The sequence below is a fragment of the Astatotilapia calliptera genome, chromosome 22, assembly GCF_964374335.1.
Source record: "Astatotilapia calliptera chromosome 22, fAstCal68.1, whole genome shotgun sequence".
Classification (NCBI taxonomy): domain Eukaryota; kingdom Metazoa; phylum Chordata; class Actinopteri; order Cichliformes; family Cichlidae; genus Astatotilapia; species Astatotilapia calliptera.
In genome coordinates, this window is record NC_137442.1 from 14,597,650 (window position 1) to 14,617,571 (window position 19,922).

At 41.0% G+C, this 19,922-nt stretch overlaps 1 protein-coding gene and 1 long non-coding RNA gene across 2 annotated transcripts; one reads left to right on the top strand and one right to left on the bottom strand.

Annotated features, from left to right (window-relative positions):
• The first annotated feature begins 321 nt into the window (after positions 1-321).
• Positions 322-13,239, top strand: recql4 (RecQ helicase-like 4). Its single transcript, XM_026157054.2, has 28 exons — positions 322-630; positions 721-754; positions 840-922; positions 1,058-1,204; positions 1,544-1,701; positions 2,314-3,391; positions 3,475-3,557; positions 3,635-3,734; positions 3,972-4,149; positions 4,468-4,578; positions 4,992-5,159; positions 5,247-5,339; positions 5,432-5,568; positions 5,680-5,763; positions 6,353-6,541; positions 6,745-6,927; positions 7,046-7,247; positions 7,450-7,643; positions 7,771-7,854; positions 8,561-8,698; positions 8,812-8,931; positions 9,069-9,294; positions 9,790-9,919; positions 10,010-10,176; positions 10,748-10,925; positions 11,107-11,260; positions 11,353-11,461; positions 13,025-13,239. The coding sequence occupies exons 1-28, from the start codon at positions 547-549 to the stop codon at positions 13,144-13,146; spliced, it is 4,734 nt and encodes a 1,577-aa protein (XP_026012839.2). The 5' UTR covers positions 322-546; the 3' UTR covers positions 13,147-13,239.
• A 2,569-nt stretch (positions 13,240-15,808) lies between these two features.
• On the bottom strand, positions 15,809-16,687 carry LOC145423520 (uncharacterized). The gene is made up of 2 exons (XR_013904574.1): positions 16,378-16,687; positions 15,809-16,220 (listed from the first exon to the last, which is right to left on the bottom strand). It is a non-coding gene; the product is annotated as an uncharacterized LOC145423520 (long non-coding RNA).
• Between the last annotated feature and the right edge of the window lie 3,235 nt (positions 16,688-19,922).

The following is a 19,922-nucleotide window of genomic DNA, read 5'->3' on the forward strand; positions in this document are numbered from 1 at the left end:
CAAAGAGCTGAGTCCTTTTAAACTGTCCATGTCTCTTTAATGAAGGCGGGTCAAAACTAAGCGGAAGTGCCTGCTTGACAAATGAGGTGACGAGTTTTAAGAAATTTGACGTTTTGCAAGATAAATGTACGTGCTTCACAGCTATGTATTGAAGGCGCTGTTGTTTCATTGCTATATTTTCATTTCATCATTAATGATTAAAAAAAATAATACTTGAACTCAATAGTTTGACACCAAAAAAGCAATTTTGTGGGATCGGAGGATACAGGAAAGAACCTGGCAACACAAGCTGACTTCCGGCGCGGGAAAATCGTAAACAACACAGCGGAAGGAGCTTTGATAGTTACTGTATACTTCACAAAAATGTCTTCATGTCATCTGCCATACTGGCAGAGATGTTAATTGGAGTGAGAAGAAGCTAAAGCAGCTAATAGAGGATAAACATATAAGCTTACGCTGCTACTTTCTTTGAAAAAAGAACAATAACGCCAATGTTATAACAAAAACTCCCGACAGCAGTTTGAAAACAGCCCTGTCCACCTCAGCATGGATCGCTACAATGACGTGAAAGTTTTGCTGAAAAACTGGGAGCAGGGGTTTGTCAAAGAGCACAAGAGAAAACCCAACAAGGTGAGTTAACTGTTAACAACAACGAGCTTTGTTAGCATGCTACCTGTTTTAGTATTATTGTTTATGAACGCTGAATGGTACATTTTTCAGGAGGACATTGATCGGGCTCCAGAGGAGACCAGAAGTGAGTGCTCGCCATCAGTATGAATTTCCAGCTGTAGTGTAAATAAGCGAAGAAGATTATTATTTATTTGGTGTCTTCCTTGCAGACTTGTATAAAGAATACCGCAGCTTAAAACAAGCCAAAGAGAACAGCAATGAGGCCGCCAATGGGCATACTCACAGCCAAAAGGTAATGAGGAGGGTCTCTTTGTGTCCATCGTTGTCTGACGTTTGTGTTTTAATCTCAAATGTAATAAATATCTAACATATCTGAACAAATCTCTCAATGAGGCTGTTGCTTTGTTTTCTGTCTCTGTCTATGAAGGAGTCAGACTGTTGGGGTTCCCACTTGAACCGCAGTGCATTGCCGACATCATCTCCCAAACTGACATCCCAGGACAGAGACAGTCTGAAGGCGTCTTCTCAGTATTATGGCCTAAAGCTTAAAAACAACTTGTCTTCAATCAGTAAGGTGAGAATCACCACACCTAATTCAACTTGTTGTGCTAAGACTGATTTGCCTGCAAAAGGACCATATTCACTTGTTGATGACCATCTGTGAGGATGATGACATTAACCAGTGGTAGTTAATTTCATTTTCCCTACATGTTGTGTTGTGATACAAAGATAATGCAAATGATAGAAATAATTTAAGGCTAATTTTTTCAATGATTTCTATCATTTCCCTGGATTACATGTGGACAGAAAACAATAAAATAAACTAATGAGATATTGAAATTAGGAAATTACCAAAGTAGCCATTATATAATAATGTGTTTGTTCTGCTGTTATTTATTTATTATTAATGAAGGAGAGGCCTGTGTCACTGAAGAAAATGCACCGTCCTGGTCGGCTACCTCTGGACTCCTTGAAAGATGAACAAACTATAAGAACAAAGAGCGTCACTTCTCCTGCTGCCACTGCCAAGACCACAACCACTGACTCTGAATTCAGTCCCTTTTCACCAAGGTAATTAGATCAAGGAAAATAATTTCATTTCATGTTAACAATAAGTGTTATTCAGTGATAAGTAAGTTATTTTGTGAGCATAGATGCTAATTTACTTTTGGACCAAAGTGATGTGCTGTTCTTTCTTAAGAGCCGAGCAGCTGTATTTGGAATTAAGAAAGGGAGAGTGAAAGTTGGAAATCCTTTATACAAGAATAGAAAAGATAACATAGACGTGGATAACTGTTTCTAAATCCTTTAATGAAAAAAATGACTTTAATTTAGTGATGGTTTTCAGTTTGTGAAAGCTTTTAGCTCATATGGATTACTTATATATATAACCAGAAAATAAGGAAAAGGAATTAATTTTCATTTATACCCGAGATACTATTTCTCTCATTTTTATTATAAAAATTTGATTGCTTTTGTTTTTAACACTACTATTAGGATGAATGAATTGCAAAATAAAGCAGTTTGGATATTGGAGAATCCAATATCGTCTTTTACTTTTGAGTGTTCAAGCAAGATGGTTACTAAGTAGTTGTTTTGCTTGTGCCACTTTAAAAAGCTTGAATAATGTGACTTTGTGATGATTTATGTGAGCCCTCCTTGTTATCACGTCTTTGCTTACAGAATGAATCCTTGCCTGGGATCTCTGGCTTCAAAGACGCTCCAACCAGCAGAGCCTGAAGAGCCGTTTCAACCATTTGAAACGTTCAGACAGGACAATGATGAAGCTGCAGATGCTGCTGGTAGCTGTAGCATTGGCAAAGACACTAGTTCACAATTCACTACCTCTGCTTTAAGTCCTTCTCCCATCAGATCCTCCACCCTGTTGTCATCCTTATCCCCTGAGCGAAATTTAGGGGCTTCAAAAGTAGGAGCCAGAACTATGGGAAGTGAAACTAAAGGCATTTTAGGAGATGTAAAAGAAAATGCTGAAACATCAAAAACTCAGAATAGAGGTACCGATTCTGCAGGTGGTGAAAGTGTAATTGGCTTTAACGGAAGTCCACAGATTTGTGGAGGTTTCAGAGGAGGCAGAGGCCTTGGAGCAAGGCCTTCTCCTGCCAGCAGGCTGAGCCTTGTGGACAGGAAGTGGCTAGAGAGGTGTCAGGTGTTTGGAGAGATGGGAGCAGAGGAGAAGCCTGGAGCAGGCAACCAGGAGATGAATGTGGAGCAACGAGGGATGGCAGAAAAGGGAGAAAAATTAAAAGGGGAAATGCAAGGAGTCGAAAGAGAAGCAAAGGAAGAGATGGATATAGAGAGAGAAAGACAGGAGTCATTAGAAATGGGAAGAGGTAAAAAGTCTGAGAGTGTAACAGGGGATAAAATAGTCACTACTAGTGCTACAAACTCTGGAAAAAGCAAGAAAGAAGGGGTTGGCAAAGAGAAAAGGAAGGGACAGGAGGAGATGGAAAGAGGGCAGACATCACATATAACAGCTGATGATGACAATGAAAGCAGTCCAAAAACTAAAGCTTCAAAAAATAGGAGGAAGAAGAGGCAGCGAGAAGTGGGTGACACGCAGGGAAACACTACAGAAGAAGGAGGAGTAAAAAAGAGACGGAGAGGTGGTAGAAAGAAAGAGGAGAGCTCTGACGTTAGCCCCAGCTCAGCTCACGGAGGAGCAGGAAAGAAAAAGAGAAGCAAGAGAAAAGAAGGTGATGGAGAGGGTGAAGGAGAGGAAGAAACCAAGGGACCAAAAAAGGCAAGGGGGGATTTGGAGGGTGCATTGTATGTCTTATTTTAAGCTTATATAAGATTATCTGATGTAGCTTTGCTTCTGTCTAGATGCCCCAAGAGAACTTGTTTGGAGACATAGAAGAAGAATTTGGAGTTAACAAAATCTATCGGGCACAGTCTGCTAGAGCCAGGTAGGACAAAGTGCATGTGAGGAAAGCAGAATGTCTTTGAAAGGTTTCTACATGTGTTTGTTTTCCTGTTTTAACAGAGTCGCAAAAGGAGCCGAGGGTAACTTTGTGAAAATAAACCTGAAGAAGAAATCTCATGTCAAAGGCTATGCCCTGAGAGGGATTGCTCTGCGCAGACAGGTATATTACATTTATTTATTTGTTTGTGTGTGTGTGTGTGGTTATCATTGTGCATGAAAGTTTAAGGCCTATTTTTTTAGGTTTACATATCAAAAAGAAGTGAGAAGAAGCGCACACTTTCTCAAAGAGTTTATGCTTATATCATGTATAACACGTCCTTGTTATAATACAAACTGAGTAATTAAAATGCATTTTTTATATTTTCTTGGTGTCATAAATGTCTTCTTGGTGTTGCAGTTGTACATGCAGAAGTTCCAGCTGAAGGGAGAGCGTTTCGGTGGAGGTGGGGGATATTTTGGCAGAGGAAGATGGGGGGGCTTCAGAGGGGGTTTCAGAGGGGGCCTCAGTCGACAGGGTGACACCTGCTACAAATGTGGAGGGACCGGACACTGGGCTATTGACTGCAAAGGGCGAGGTGATGCAGGAACAACAATAACTATTATTAAACGCATATCTCACCTTGTTGTGATTCCTTCAGAATGCTCTAGACAGTCCTTAGTGTCGTCAACACGGCAGTCACACCCATAGTAAGAGGAAGTCAGTTAGCAAAAAGATTACTTGTAGGGAGGGTGGCTGTAAAGAGAGAAGAGCTCTCTTCAAAGCTCCAGCGACGCCCTTCAGTTCGTCTTTTATCTGAAGGATGACGGAGTTGCTCTGCTAGAGTCCAAAAATAAAGTTTCAGAGCTGGAAATCAGCATCACAGGTCTGTTAAAAGTTTTGATATGTTTTGCAGCCCCTCCACCTCCTGTTGCTGACGAGAAGGCGGTTGAGGAGGAGCCGTTTGAATTACCCACCCTGGAGGAAGTTGCCAGGGCAACTGGGACACTACAACCTCAGCCACAGGGTACATCTGTTGACTTGATTGCATGCCGCTCTCTGACAGAACTAGTCGGCTTATGCATGACTGCATAGTTCCAGTGTCATAAATGCACTGTTTAAGTTTTACTTTGTGCATCATATTCATGACATTATGTGAAATTTAGTTTTATCTTTTATCTGGTTAATAACTGTTCTTACTTTACAATAAGAGCAGTTATTAACCTTATGTTTTCTACAGCTAACACATAGACTGGAGGTGTATGTTTACATCTGCTCATTAATGGAAAAAAGTTTTTAACACTTTGTTCATGTAAATTTGTGCACATTTATTTTTAGAGCTTAAATTTGAGCTGTTTTAAGTAACGAAGCTGTCAAATACAGATGTTTTGTGTTCCTAAGTCGTGCGCGTTTAGACCCTGATGCGTTTGTGTGTTCCAGTGGCAGCATCCACTTTTAAAGAGGAGCAGAATGATCAGGAAAAGGAAGTGGACAGTAAGCGTAAAGATGAAGTGCTGCTGAATGTGATTCGCCCCGATTATGAACGGCCTCCTCCTCCTCCACCCATGGAGCCGCTTTATGAGCTCACAGAGGATGGAAAAGTCCAGGGTAAGGACTGCACACTGATCTCATGAAATCTGAAAAATAGACATACAGTACACTGGCCTAAGAACTGATTTTTCTCTTTATATTAAGAAACACATGAAGATGTTTATTCGGCTCTAAGAGATCTTGGCTATCAGTCATTTCGACCAGGACAGGAGGAAGCCATCATGAGGATCCTGTCGGGTATGTAGTGAGCACACTCATGAGCTCATCTGCACACACTCATTTGCTAATTTACAATCTCTCTGTACATGTTTGTGTGTTTCCACCTTTAGGTCTGTCTACCCTCGTAGTGTTATCAACAGGGATGGGCAAATCGTTGTGCTACCAGCTCCCAGCTTACCTCTATGCTCAGAGATCCAAATGCATCACTCTGGTCATATCGCCTCTCGTCTCTCTAATGGACGACCAGGTAAACACTTGTACACCTGATGGCTGTAGGCACAGAGCAAATCTAATTTCTCTAAACTAATGATAGAGTTGAGAATGTATTTGCTGAATATCTTTTTGTGTTTCTGTGCAGCTGTCTGGCCTGCCAGCCAAGCTGAAGGCGGCCTGTATCCACTCCAATATGACAATGAAACAGCGAGAAGCAGCGATAGAAAAGGTAAAAGGAAGTGCATCAAGAATAAGATATGAGTGAGACTGAGCCACGTTGATTACAGCTTCTTTGTTAATGTCATTGAAAAATGAACAGCCTCTTATTGGATCCATGAATCCAGTCACACTAGATGCAAGTCTTTCTTCTCCTGCAGTCCCAGTTCTTTGGCTGGGATGCAAATAAATGGTTTAAGATAGTTAGTCATACAAACATATTTATTTATTTTATTTTTAAATATTCTGCGACACTCAGATGCCCTTTTTTATGCCAGTGTGAATACAAATATCCACATATGGTCTTAAATCAGATAGAGTTGGAATTTCAAATCAGTCAGATCAAGGTGTGTGCAGATGTGGTCCCAGCTCCATATGCTCGCACACCTCTGCACAGAAGTAACAGCTGTTTTCTCCACAAAAAGTCAAAATGTGTAGTTTGTCCCTCCTCATCTTTCTGCTTGCGATTTGCCGACTTCTACAGCACCTTATCTTCTAATTTCAGGCGTGAATTAATTGACTTCTATGCTTATTTGAAACTTTACTATATCATTGATTATTTTCCGTTCATACCTTGTATTCACCTCCTGCTATTTTTCCAGGTGAAGTCAGGCCAGGTATGTCTGCTGCTGCTCTCTCCAGAAGCCCTTGTTGGGGGAGGAGGTTCAGGTTCAGGGTGTCTTCCTTCTGCTCAGGAGCTCCCTCCTGTGGCCTTCGCCTGTATAGATGAAGCTCATTGTGTCTCAGAGTGGTCCCACAACTTCAGACCCTGCTACCTAAGACTCTGCAAGGTGGGTTGATGATTTCTGGAGATAATTGTACTCTAACACAAGTGATGTTAATTCTGCTACTTGTTCAAACAACTCACTGTGTTGAACTTTCCAGTTTGAAACAAGTAAAAAGTTCTGTCAAATTTATGTAAACTGGCTTCTTTAGAACAGTGGTATCACTCTTGATTATCTCTTTAAGTCTTTAATACAGTGCTTGTTTGTAGGTGTTACGAGAGCGTCTGGGAGTACGATGCTTGCTAGGACTCACAGCTACAGCCACTCTGTCCACTGCTCTGGACATTGCTAAACATCTGGAAATCAGTGATCAAGCCGGCATTGCTGTCAGATCTGCAGCTGTGCCTCCAAACCTGAATCTTTCTGTGTCCACGGATAGAGAAAAGGATCAGGTCAAATGAGTGTTTTTGTGTCCTGACTGACATTTATTTGTGGATTTTTAGTAGTTCTAGATCCAAGAGTCCTTCTCTTACTAAAATGAGTTTGCAATGTGTGCAATTGTCGTCTTAGGCTTTAGTCTCCTTGTTGAAAGGTGATCGGTTTGGTTGTCTTGACTCGATCATCGTCTACTGCACCAGAAGAGAGGAGACGGTGCGTGTGGCGGCACTTCTCCGAACCTGCCTTCAAGGGGTGCTGTTAAAAGAAAACAAGAAGAGCAGCAGCAGCAGTCGGTCAGAAAACAACCCTGTAGGGCAGAGAAAGAAAGAACTGGGTAAGTGTTTTTTAAAAATGTGATTAATTAAAAACTAGTAAGGAGAGAGTTGATATGGCGGGGGAACAAGTGAAATATGTATGTGGAGCCTATGCTGTGTTATGGAAATCTGTGGTACATAACTTAAGATAACATTAATTACAGGTGAAGTCTATTTCCTTCAGTCTCCATGACTTTGTGGTTTTGTCCTTTATGTATTTAGCTCGGAAGAAGATTCGTAAACCACTGAAATGGCAGGCTGAATCGTACCACGCCGGCCTGTCGGGGTCAGAGCGGCGACGCGTGCAGAACAACTTCATGTGCGGAGAGCTCAGGATCGTGGTGGCCACAGTGGCGTTTGGCATGGGCCTGGATAAATCTGACGTTCGTGGTATCATCCATTACAACATGCCTAAGGTGGGCAGTGCTCGGATCTATCCTGACTCGTGTCTCCTCATACTGGACTTGAAAATACATTAAATATTTTTTAACTTTCTCTTTTAGTCTGTTTTGGGGCATCTTATCCTGTTTTTCTTGTTGACAGAGTTTTGAGAGTTACGTTCAGGAAATTGGGAGGGCAGGAAGAGATGGAGAGCCGGCTCACTGTCACCTTTTCCTGGACCCGGAGGTGAGTCTTAAAATTGTGATTACTTTCTTCATTACTGACGTCAATGATGTAGTTACAGAAAGCAGTACTGATGCAGTGGGATTGCAGTTCTTGGAAAAAATAGGTCTTTGTACACATTTGTTGTGATGGTCGACTGTGCTTAAGAAATGAACTTCCTCAATGTCAGCTGGCAATTTCAAACAAATCCCGTTTTAAATACTTTATAAATAATGATCTTTGGGGGCGTTCTGTGTCGGTGTAGATAAAATGACCCCAAATAAACCAGAGAGAAAGTGGAATCATGAACCTTCTGTCATATTCACAATCAGTTTGTAATAAAATGTTTGTGTAAGTAAGAGAGAGGAGTTGAGATGCTCCCGGTCATAAAGGGATGGACATGGTCAGCACAATACACATGTAGACTGTAGTGTTTAAGTGATTCTCAGTGGGTAATGAGAGGTCCAAAATGTGCCATGAAAATATCACACTGTTACACCACCAACAATCATCTTTCTTCTCCATTCTGGTGCTCTGTTTGAACTTCAGCAGGTTCCAACCGAACGTGTGCATGTGAAAAATGCATAGAGTTGCTGTCGTGTTGAGTGTGATTGTCTGATGATGAGATATTTGGACTGACAAGGAGCAGTACAGGTGAACCTAATAAAGTGACCAGTGAGTGTATATTGCATATACGAATAATATCATGTCATTCTGTGTGTGATTGTAGGGTGGAGACCTCCATGAGCTCCGTCGCCATATCTACGCAGACACAGTGGACTACTATACGGTGAAAAGACTGGTGCAGAAAGTTTTCCCAGCTTGCAAATGTAAACAGATACACCAGAAACAGCAGGAACTCTTCAAGGTAACTCCTCCTTCGTCTGTCTGTGAGTGTGTTTTAGCCTGAAGAAATGTCTTTGTCTGTAGAACTCAAACTTTCTGTGAAGTAAAGGACTGTGTGTCTGTGTGTTTGTGTAGGATGTTGAAGACTCTGAGCTGTTGGAGGTGATGGATGTGTGCGATCAGGAGAGCAGCATGAATTCTTCTGCTCAGCAAGACATGTCAGACAAAGATGAATCACAACCTGCTGCTGCACCTGTAAGTAAAGTGGGAACTGGTCTCTGATCGCTTCACACAATAGAGAAATTTAAACAAAAAAATAATGAAATGCTAATTTCATAATTACTTTTTTAGTACATAATTTTTTTTGGTAATATGACTATTTTTACTGCAAGGAATCAGATCTCAGTTCTGCTGGGCTAGCCATCCGAGAAGACAACGATAAAAGAGAGGAACGAAATGAGGATGAGATGAAAAAACAGACAGAAGACCAGAGAGATAACCGGGAGAGGGACCAAGAAGAGGAGCGCTGTGATTGGCCCAGAGAGCGAGTCTGTCACACGCACGAACGAGCGATTCCCATCCAAGAGACCATCGAGGCTCTGGACATCACGGAGGAAGGTGAGTGGAAACGTACACTAAAAAAATCACATTGATTGATAAGACAGTAAAATGAACAGGTGTAGGCTGATTTGTACACGGAAAGCACATTAGCATAAATCTTTAAACATTTTAAAAATTATTTCTGACTCGAGGTTAAGACAGAATTTAAGCCTGATCTCATCCACGCAGGTTGTTTAGTGGCTCGTGCGCTGAATCCGCTGAAAGCAAAAGGCCAAAAAGCTAAAGCCAAAACAGTTTGATGACCAGATTACGCTCAAACAGATGAATTTAGAAAACAAATAAAATGATACAACTGGAGCAAACGTTGCATTAAAATAAGAAAACCATCTAATAAAATCACTCGTATTTATTCTTATCTGGTTTAACAGAACAAAACAAATCGTGTAGATTACAGAAATTCAACCTAAATTTCCCAAGAAACACTCTAAAATCCAGCAAACAACAACTACTCCCAGTGTTTTTGAAATTTTAACATTTTTTATGTTTTTCCAGGTGTGGAAACGCTGCTCTGCTATCTGGAGCTGCACCCACAGCGCTTCGTGGAGCTGCTCCACCCCACTCTGTCTGTGTGTAAAGTCAGCTGCTACGATGGGCCGAGGCAGCTCCAGAAAATCACTAAAATGTATGACAACGTTGGCCGGGCACATGAACGTGTGCGTCTGTGATTGTAATGTTACTGTTAAGACGTCTTAAACTTGTCTTTTCTCTGCAGTTGTCCTCCGATCGCTGTGGTGTTGGCCAGGCGGCGGATGGCGGGCGAGCGGGTGGAGCAGTGCGACCAGCTTGAGTTTGATGTTGTCGAGGTCGCGGACACTATGGGATGGCAGCTCCCTCTCGTGAAGAGAGGACTCAGGCAGCTGCAGTGGAGCACCGATAGAGGTTTGTTCATGAGTTCATGTTTGCTTTGTTTTCATTTAGTATCGATTTAGTATCCACACATTCACAGCAATAACAATCCAGGCAGTCGCCATGGAAAATGTTTCAGGGAGGATCTCAGCCCTTATAAAGTCTGAAAATGTCTTTAACATACATTTAGTAATAGAAGACCTTAAAAAGTATTAAGCTGCCTTGAATTCGGTTCAGAAGGGTCTCACATCACTGAGAGTATGAGAGGCGGAAACGGGCTGCCATAGATACTTTTACTGTACCTACAATTTTCCTGACATCAGTTTGTGTTCTTAAGACAATCTGACCTTTTATATGTATTTTCCTTGCAAGTGTAGTTTAATTTAAAGTTTTACTAAAAGCCCATAAAAAGTACAACTTGCTTATACATGTAGGGATGCCCTGTTGCCTTCTAACGTCAGTGTCACTCTCTGATCGACCCTCTGTGGTTTTAGGGTCTAACCTTGAGTCTAAATTTAGTTCTGTGAGATGCTTGTTGGATGTCTCCCTTCTTTTCCTGCTGGGCTGCAGTAGAAATAATCAGTCAAAAATGCTTTTGTTTCAGCTGGGGGACGTAGCGGCGTCCTCGTCGAATTCTCCAGTCCTTCGTTCTACTTTCGTTCCTATGGCGACCTGAGCGATGAGGAGATAGACAGAGTCTGTCAGTTCCTCCATAAACGAGTGCAGGACCAAGAGAGAACGCAGCTGTACCAGCTGACGGCCTGTTTTAAGGCCTTCAAGAGGTACGCTAAGCTTTTTTAATTATCCGCTGATTTTATGGATTATCCACTAATTAAAACAAACACATTCTTAAATAAGATCTAGCCTGTTTTCCAGTATTGGCTAGCTTTGACCGTTTGTCTTTTTGCGTGCAGTTACCCTCTGTCTGCTTTGGTGTTTGACTTTGTGTTTGCTGTGCTTCAGTGTTGCCTTCTGCAGCGTACTGTCCTGTGTAGACGATCTGGACGAGAGCCGCAGTTTGCAGTTAAAAAGCCTTCTGTCCGAGTACTTTGATAAGAGGCGGGACGGGGACCACGCTCTCAAACCTTTTGATCTCGAGGAGCTCGACAAATATAAGGTTTTACAAAGACAAATAATGTAGAAAACTTTTCAGGAGTTGTAGTTAACGTGAAGTCTGTGAACGATTCGGCTTACCTCTGTATGTTTTAGCTGTTGGACTGGGAGGATCAAATCAGAGCCGACATCAGAAGTTTCCTCTCCAACCGAAGTGACGAGAAGTTTTCTGGAAGGGCTGTCGCTCGTATCTTCCATGGCATAGGTGAGGACGCACATGCGCACACACATTTACCTGCATAAGCGCAGGTAGTTTTTTTTCTTTTTCTTTTTTTGGACCAGAACATTTTTCTCTCCAACCCTTCTCACTGAAGTACTTCATGCTTTACAATAAATGTGGAGGTGTTTGCTTGTTTACATTCACCTTTACACATATTCAGAATGTATCCTTTTAAATGGCACCAAATTATCCAACTTAAAAAAGCTGAAGCCTGTCTGTTGTGAATAGTTGGTCACAGATTCTTTTGTTTGTCAGAACATCAACTCCAAAGCAGCGAACCTATAAACCTCTAGAGGTCGTTAGAGAGCTAATTTATGACTTTTCAGTTTTGCTGAGATTTTAATAGTTCAAAGTGTACAAACATAAGCTAGATAGCGTCAGAAAATTGTTGCTATAGATTATCTGTCAAGGCATGGAACGAAATTACTTATGTGTTATGTAAAAAAAGAGAGAAAAAAGGTTTTGAGAGGCCTTTGTGTTGACCTGTCAGTGTGTTCAGGCTGTATGTTGTACTGGATGGACTCCCTCCTCACTACAACTGTAAACTGGGATAAATAGCTAAGAAAATAAGGAGCTGAGAAGTTTGGGGGCTCGGGAGATGACTTGCGTTGGAAGTGCCAAACAGTTTGAGATTCACTGTGCTCAGCTAATCACATGTTCACTTCTCAGCTGACCAATGGGCTCTTTATTTCAAAAGTCTAACTCCCTCCTTACACTTATCTTTTATCTTTAATTTATATAAGTTCTCAGAAAGAACATGATGTTTATAACATATCTTTTTAAGAACCCAAAGCGTTTAGACAAAAAACCTCGTGAACAGGTGACATTTTAACTACTTGTTGAAATTTCCAAAGCCGGGGCGTTACAAATCCCAGATGGGAACAGTCCCCACATAAGGACTGAAGACTTTCTGTGGGGACTCGAGAGCACGACTTTATCAGGAGAATTCGGAGTCTGGGATGGGGTGTAGGGGAGGAGAAGTTCTGATAAGTGAGGAGAAGGATTTTTAAAGAAGATATAGGATCTGACTTGATGCAGGTAAGATCTCTGGCAGCTGACTTCTGAACATACCAAAGAGGACACCAGTGCAGTGATGTAGACGAGAAAGTTATGAAGACCTCCATTAGGGTTTCAGCTGTACAGTCTGACACTAACCTGAATCTGGATTTATGCAAGAGTGTAATAACCGCAGATACAGGGATAATCGCTCTCACATTTTCCTACATTTGAATTTTATTTTACTCTTTTGGGATTCTTTGGCTGTCAACCTGAAAAAAGGTTGAGGTGGCACGTTTCTATTAAAATAAGTTTTATCCAGCACCTCCCAGAATTATAGACCTTGATCTTTAGCCTTCCTTTTGTTATTAGCCACAGTTAAACACAACTAATAATAGTAATTGTGCATTGATATTTAACTAAGGAGAAGTTGACAGTGCGATTTATTTCTCATGTATGAATTTCACTGTTTGGCCTTTGATCCATCAGCTGTGGATGTTGAAGTAAAAACTTCTATAAACTAACGCTAAATAAATCCAACCTGTGTTTCAGGCAGTCCGTGTTATCCGGCTCAAACCTACGGCAAAGACAGACGTTACTGGAGGAAGTACATCCAGTTTGACTTCAACCAGCTCATCAGACTGGCCACTCAGGAGATCATTCGCTTCAAGTGATCGACCAGATGGTCCTATCTTTTTTTTTTTTTTTTTTTTTAACGTACGTCTCATTTGTTTGTATACAAAAACTAAATAAAATATATTTTTGTATCTTGGTCTTTGAGATGCATTTATTTAAAAAATAGGACAACCACAGAACAAATCTGTGGTCAGTAAACATAAAACCTCACATGTCTGTGAAGGTTCTCAGTCATCCAGGTCATCGTAGTCAAAGGAGCTTGCAAAGAAAAGCGTCTGGACTTCTTTAAGTTGCTTGAAGACGTTTCACCTCTCATCCGAGAAGCTTCTTCAGTTCTAAGGTCAAATGGTGGAGAGTCACATTGAAGAGAACGGCAAACTCAACATCGAAGTTTACCGGAAGCCCACACACACGGACCAGTACCTCCTCTTTGACTCCCATCACCTTCTGGAACACAAACTTGGAGTAATCAGGACCCTACACCACCGGGCAGAACATGTTCCCTCTAAGCCTGAAGGAAAAAAGAAGGAACACACGCATGTAAAGGAAGCACTCAAAACGTGCGGCTATCCTAAATGGGCGTTCTTAAAGTCAGCAAACAGGCACAGAAAAGAAGACCAGACACCAGCGAGGGAGGATAAGAAGGACAGACGCAACAACATTGTCATCCCCTATGTAGCCGGTGTATCAGAGAAACTCAGGAGAGTTTTCTCCAAGCATGACATTTCAGACCCAGCAACACGCTCAGACAAAAACTGGTTCACCCGAAAGACAAAACGCCAAAACACAAACTTAACAATGTGGTGTATGCTGTACAGTGCAGCGAGGAATGTCCAGACCTCTACATTGGAGAGACCAAACAGCCACTTCACAAGCGCATGGCACAACACAGAAGAGCCACCTCCACAGGACAAGACTCAGCAGTCCATCTGCATCTTAAGGACAAAGGTCACTCTTTCGAGGATGCCAACGTTCACATTTTGGACAGAGAGGACAGATGGTTTGAAAGAGGAGTGAAAGAAGCCATCTATGTCCACTGTGAGCGACCATCTTTGAACAGAGGCGGTGGTTTACGACACCAACTCTCTGCCATCTGTAATCCAGTTTTGAGTTCCCTTCCCAGACGCCTTAACACCCACTCACATCCTGGGCCATCTGACCTCAGGAATTCGCATGATAAGGTGGGGCCAGGTTTCACAATGAACACACCTGAAACTCTGGCTGATAGGGCTTTGGAGTTGACGTCACGCCGCAATGCATTGTGGGAGCGCGGCACCATTTTCGGGGTCTACGAATCAAATCAAACACACTGTGTTGGAACAACGATTACAAGATGCTTAAAAGCAGCTCAAACGAGAATGGACTGTATAGAGACCGATTGCGTCCAGAGGCGAAGCAGCGGTACTTGCAGAAAATAGCGTGCATTGGAAATGTGGACCCGTATGAAATACGGCCGTGGAGTAGAAACCCTGAAGACCAACCGCTATTGACGTAGCCTGACATATTTCATACCTTATCTGTGGAGTCAGCGCGTACAAGTCGTCATTCAAACAAAGGTAAGTCAGCTCGAGTACTGCGAGTGAATGCGTTTGATTTCCCTGCAAACATTCACATTAGTGCAGCATAAATTCATTCATGAGGGGAAATTACAGTGAGAACATGTGGAGGCTGTTAGGTGGATAACATAGTGAGTTCAGTGCATTGATGTGACATTGTCCTGAAGGATTTAGTTATTCTCTATGGTTAAAGAAATTGCAATGATTTATTAATGTTTATTATAAATAATTCTAATTATACATCTTGCTTCCATATTTGTATCCTGTGTCACTAAAAATACATTTTATTTTAGTTTTATACATTGATTAATGACCTGCAGAATCTCCTTATCATATTAAGTGATTCATAATTGTCACTTTATGCTTTCTCCATCTCTAAAGTGATGACATCCTTCCATTACATACTTTAGGTTCATTTTCTGCAGGCAGGTTTCTGACAGAGAACAGACAGATTTAGACTATAACCTGCAGCGTTCTATAGATGGACACATAAAGAAATGCATAATTACATGTATGTGCTAACTTTCTAGACACTTTGTTACATTTATGATAAAGTAGATAAAACACATTTGTGTCGGCCTTGGCTCATAGTTCTTGTCTTTAAATGAACTTTGTCTGTGTGTGTTTCAGGTGTTGCTCTCTCAAAGACTGAATGAACCAGCATTGCAGCCATGGGTCACTGTGAGCATCACAGGGAAGGTTGAAGTCGCCCACTGCAGCTGTATGGCCGGAGTTGCAGAGCCCTGCACCCACGTCGCTGCTCTTCTGTCTAAAGTAGACGGAACAGTGTTGATCCGTGGCACAAGGACTGTTACAGATGAACCTGCATACTGGGTTTTGCCTGGTAATATGACCAAGATACAGCCAGAGGTTGGCCATAAGAGAGACGACTTCTCTTCAGCTGCCCAAAAAAGGCTCTTGATCAAAACATAAACAGACCATCTGTAGTGACAGGTAAAAGGAGCCGTCCCCAAAACAGAAAAATCCCACCTGCTACTGTGGAGGAGTTGTCACTGCTATAATACCATGTTTTATCTAGGGGTCTAGATTTATGCCTGTAGTGCACTGCTGTGTAAATAATTTGCATTTACTGAATATGTACTGACTGAGTCCCGCTGTTCAAAAGTTGAATAAAGAAACAAAATAATTTTGCCTTTTTTTTTTAAAATTAAAACCACTTTATAGAGCATCACATCAGTAACAGTGTAAAATCCATATCATTTACAGTTTACAAATGACAAAATGTTTACACCAAATCATGAGTGTTTACATGATATCACCCACTACTAACATTACTTTATTTACTGTATCTTTTGAAAAAATAACAGCACAAGACTTAAGAACATTTAACAGGAGCAGGTTTCATTTTTCCCTGGTTTTACTACCACACTGTTCACTAAACGCAGCAAACCTTCACCATCTTATCCAGAAGGGTCACCTCTTCACCCTCACATGGAAGAAGTAATCTGATTGGCATGGTGGTTTGTTTGAAGCAGGTCCCTTGTGTAGCGTTGGAACCCAGTCATGATGTTTCATCCATTTCATCGGCTGGTTTGCTGCAATAATGGCAAATAATTAGCAACTCTATAAATAGAAGGTAGTTCTGCAAAATCACTCAGTAGGATGTTTGTTCTAATTTGCTACGACCTCAGAGCGCATCGAAAATGAAACTAATAGGCTATAAAGAGTGATATGAACATATTTAGAACTTACCGGAATGAAAATGTCTGGAGCACCAACAGATATTTGGAGATGGAAGAGAACTGCACGTCAGCTCGTCTCACAGCTGCTCTCCAGGCTGGACGCCTTCGTTTGCTAACATCGATACACGAGCTGCTTCCAGGTTGGGAAAGAATGAAAAGATAAACCATTTTCAACCTTATTCTCTTGCCGGTCGTGCGATCGAACATTGCAGCCGACCACACAGCAAATACGAACCGTGGCTGTTGTGTGTGCTCCCTTTTCACTTGCGCTAGACCCCCAAAATGGCGGATCGGGCCAAAATCCTTTCCACGCCCACCCCCGTGACATCACGCTCCAAAGCCCTATTGGGACCCACACCCAGTTTCACACCTTGGCTCAGGCGATTAGAGGATCATCAGGGGGTCCTTTTGTCCCTCCGTGGGGGGAAACTCCCACTAGGTTTATATCTGGGACTCTCCACCATTTGACCTTAGAACTGAAGAAGCTTCTCGGATGAGAGGTGAAACGTCTTCAAGCAACTTAAAGAAGTCCAGACGCTTTTCTTTGCAAGCTCCTTTGAATAAAACCCCACAGGTGAGGAAAATAAAATCCATGACCCAGAAACGAACTGACATAAGGAAGTAAAACTTAAAGTGTGGGATTTTGTGCTGTGTGTGCATGAATATTACTGAACAAAATTTTTAAACATGATAAGAATAACAATTATTTACTTGAAATTTATTATGACCCAAATTTAAGGGGATTAGTGAAAAGGTGAGCCACTTTCTGAACTTGTGTTCCTTTTCCCCCAGTTTTTTTTATTGCCATTGTTAAAACTTTACTCCACTTCAGGAGATGCACATAAAGCTTTTGAGCTGTAAACATTTAGATTACCTGGTTAGTGGAAATGTTTTGGATTTTTTTTTTTGTTTCACTGTAAATAGCAACAAGTATTTAAATCTCTTTTTGTAGCTTAATTTTTCCTACCTGCTGCTTAATCTATAGGCATCAGAGATGTACCGGCCTTCTCTTGAACCACTTGGTGAGCAAGTGAATCTGTGTTGGTGTGATGAGCATCATATTTCTTTAAAAAAAGGAAGAAAAAAAAAAAGAAAGCTGAAAGCTCAAACAGGCTTATTAGAGTGAGGTAAGTGAAACAGAGCCAGCAGTGCTTGGGTTTCTTTATTCATTGTACTTCCACCGTGCACGTACCTGATTTAACTCGATATCTTGCACGAAAAAGATGCAGCTTTTGTAGTTTTGCCTCTGTACTAACCGAAACAATCAAGAAGTGATTGACATGCAGGCATTCAGCTTTACTTTGTGAGGTTTACTAATTACACACATGCTTTCTTTTTTCCAGAAGGTCAAAAGTAATTTGAGAATGAGCTCATACACAATTTCCTGGCCAGGTGACACATGTTCTCTTACTGTTTCCTGACATGAAGCAGACGTAATATGTGAAGTTGATTAAAAGTGTTGAAATTATATTTTGCAGCTTCTCACTCTTTAAATATGTGACTTAAAGAGTTTGGGGGGAGACCATTATGCTGAAAAACCAAAATAAACCTATCAGGTTGATACCAGAGGCTTTTGGAGTGGCCAATTCAACAATCTGGAACATTCTTAAAAGAGAGACTCTGGCCAGCTGAAGAACAAAAAGCTTTGAAAGATCACAGATTCAAACTTCTATTCTATAAAATTTTTAGTTAATATTATTACTAATATTTTTGACATTTCAAAAGGGTATGACAAATCCAACACTAAAATCAGTTATTAAGATTGTTTCTTTTAGGTCTTTTATAAATGTTGTTCAAGACGGTTTGACATCAGGGTGGAAAATTTATTCTACAATGAGTTTTTTCTCCCCCCCCACATCAGTGCAGTTACCTTTTTGGTATTTGGAAACCTGGTTAATTATTGTTCAATCCTCTTCTGACTGTATTCTACAAACCAAGTGGAAATAACTTTGGGACGTCTCATGTTTCACTCTGACGTCTTCCCAGAAGCTTTCTGTAATTTCAGACAGCCGTCCTTTAACCTCTGTGCATCTAAAAGTGTATCCAGTGTATTTTTATTTTAAATATTTGTGATTTTTTTTTCTGTATGAGTTTCGCACAGCACCCAGCACTTGAAGATTAAGCTAAATAGACTTTGCTTCCATGCGATGATATAAATTCCTGTGTGTAAAACGCAAAAAACCAATGTCATTAACTCAGGCTTTTTTGGGAAAGTGGCTAATCACGGTGTCAATGCTCGGTCACACCTAGAAAATGTTCATTATCAAACACGGCCTTTGGCAGCTTCACGATAGACTGATAAGGTAATGTAATAAGAGGTCTGGCAGAGTATAACTGAATATAAATCAGACTTTTTTTCTATTCTCACTAGTAAATCAGCAGCCACCCAATGAGCTGATACAGAATAAACACATTAAAATTCAGGACAGCAAGTACTTCAACTGCAGTTAATGGATAAACATCAGCACCATCTTATCTACAAATCTGCCAAAGCAGTTCACTATAAGGATATTATCATCAGGTGTTTCTCTGGTGATACTGACCAGGCTGTAGCACTCAGTTGTATTTTATTTATAGATTACCTTTAGCCAAAAGGCTTCATACCTCGAACCACATGCTGCTGCACTCTATGGAAAAGCTGTCACGAGATGTGAAACGGTTCAAAAGATGAAAACAAACACTGTATTCTTTAATTGTGACTTGCAGGATCTCAGGTTTGAAAGATGCCACAGCGCCAGGCATACATTTGTTAAATGAGGTGAGACAGAATGCATGACAGATTTTCTGTTTAGCCGGTGCTCATTACAGAGTAAATGCCCATCATCTCTCAGTGTGTGTTGAAGATTATGAAGACATCAGGCTGCTGATAAAAGCATTTTATTCCCATTAAATGGCCATTTGAATCACAATGTTTGGCACTACTTATAACAAACTGATAGCAAAGCTATTACCATTAACTAACCAACCTGCTAAATGGAGCAAAGCCTGCAAGCTAGCTGACGCAGGCGAGGCGTTATACTTACATAACACACTTTACTTTATAGATCCTAAATTTAAATCTGTGGGCAACTCCTTTAAAAAAAAAAAAAAGAAAGAAAAAAAAAGTCAAAAATCCTATTTCATTCTAGTCATACATTTTTTGTGTGACCTCTGAAAAACCTGCCCAAATAAATACCTGGCAGCATTTGAAAATGGCCGCCGAGTTTACGAGATTTGATTGCAGAAGAACTTTGGTCAAACAGTTCTCAAGACAAACGGTCACGGCTGCTGTACCCTCTACAAAGTGCCTTGTGTAAATAAGTTAGGGAAATCACACTTTACAATTGGGTTTACTTACAAGGAAATTATTACTTTTAGCACATAAACACAGTTTGCTGATAAGATTAAGGGTGCTGAAAAGATTGCGCAAAAAGCAGACTTTAAAGAGCTGGTGGGAATTGTACAAAATGAAATGGCTGGCAGTGGAAGACGCAGGGATACTGACAGTTACACCCTCGTGCAATAAAGAGAATGCATGCTAATGCTACCACGTCAATATCGACCAAAAACTCTGGG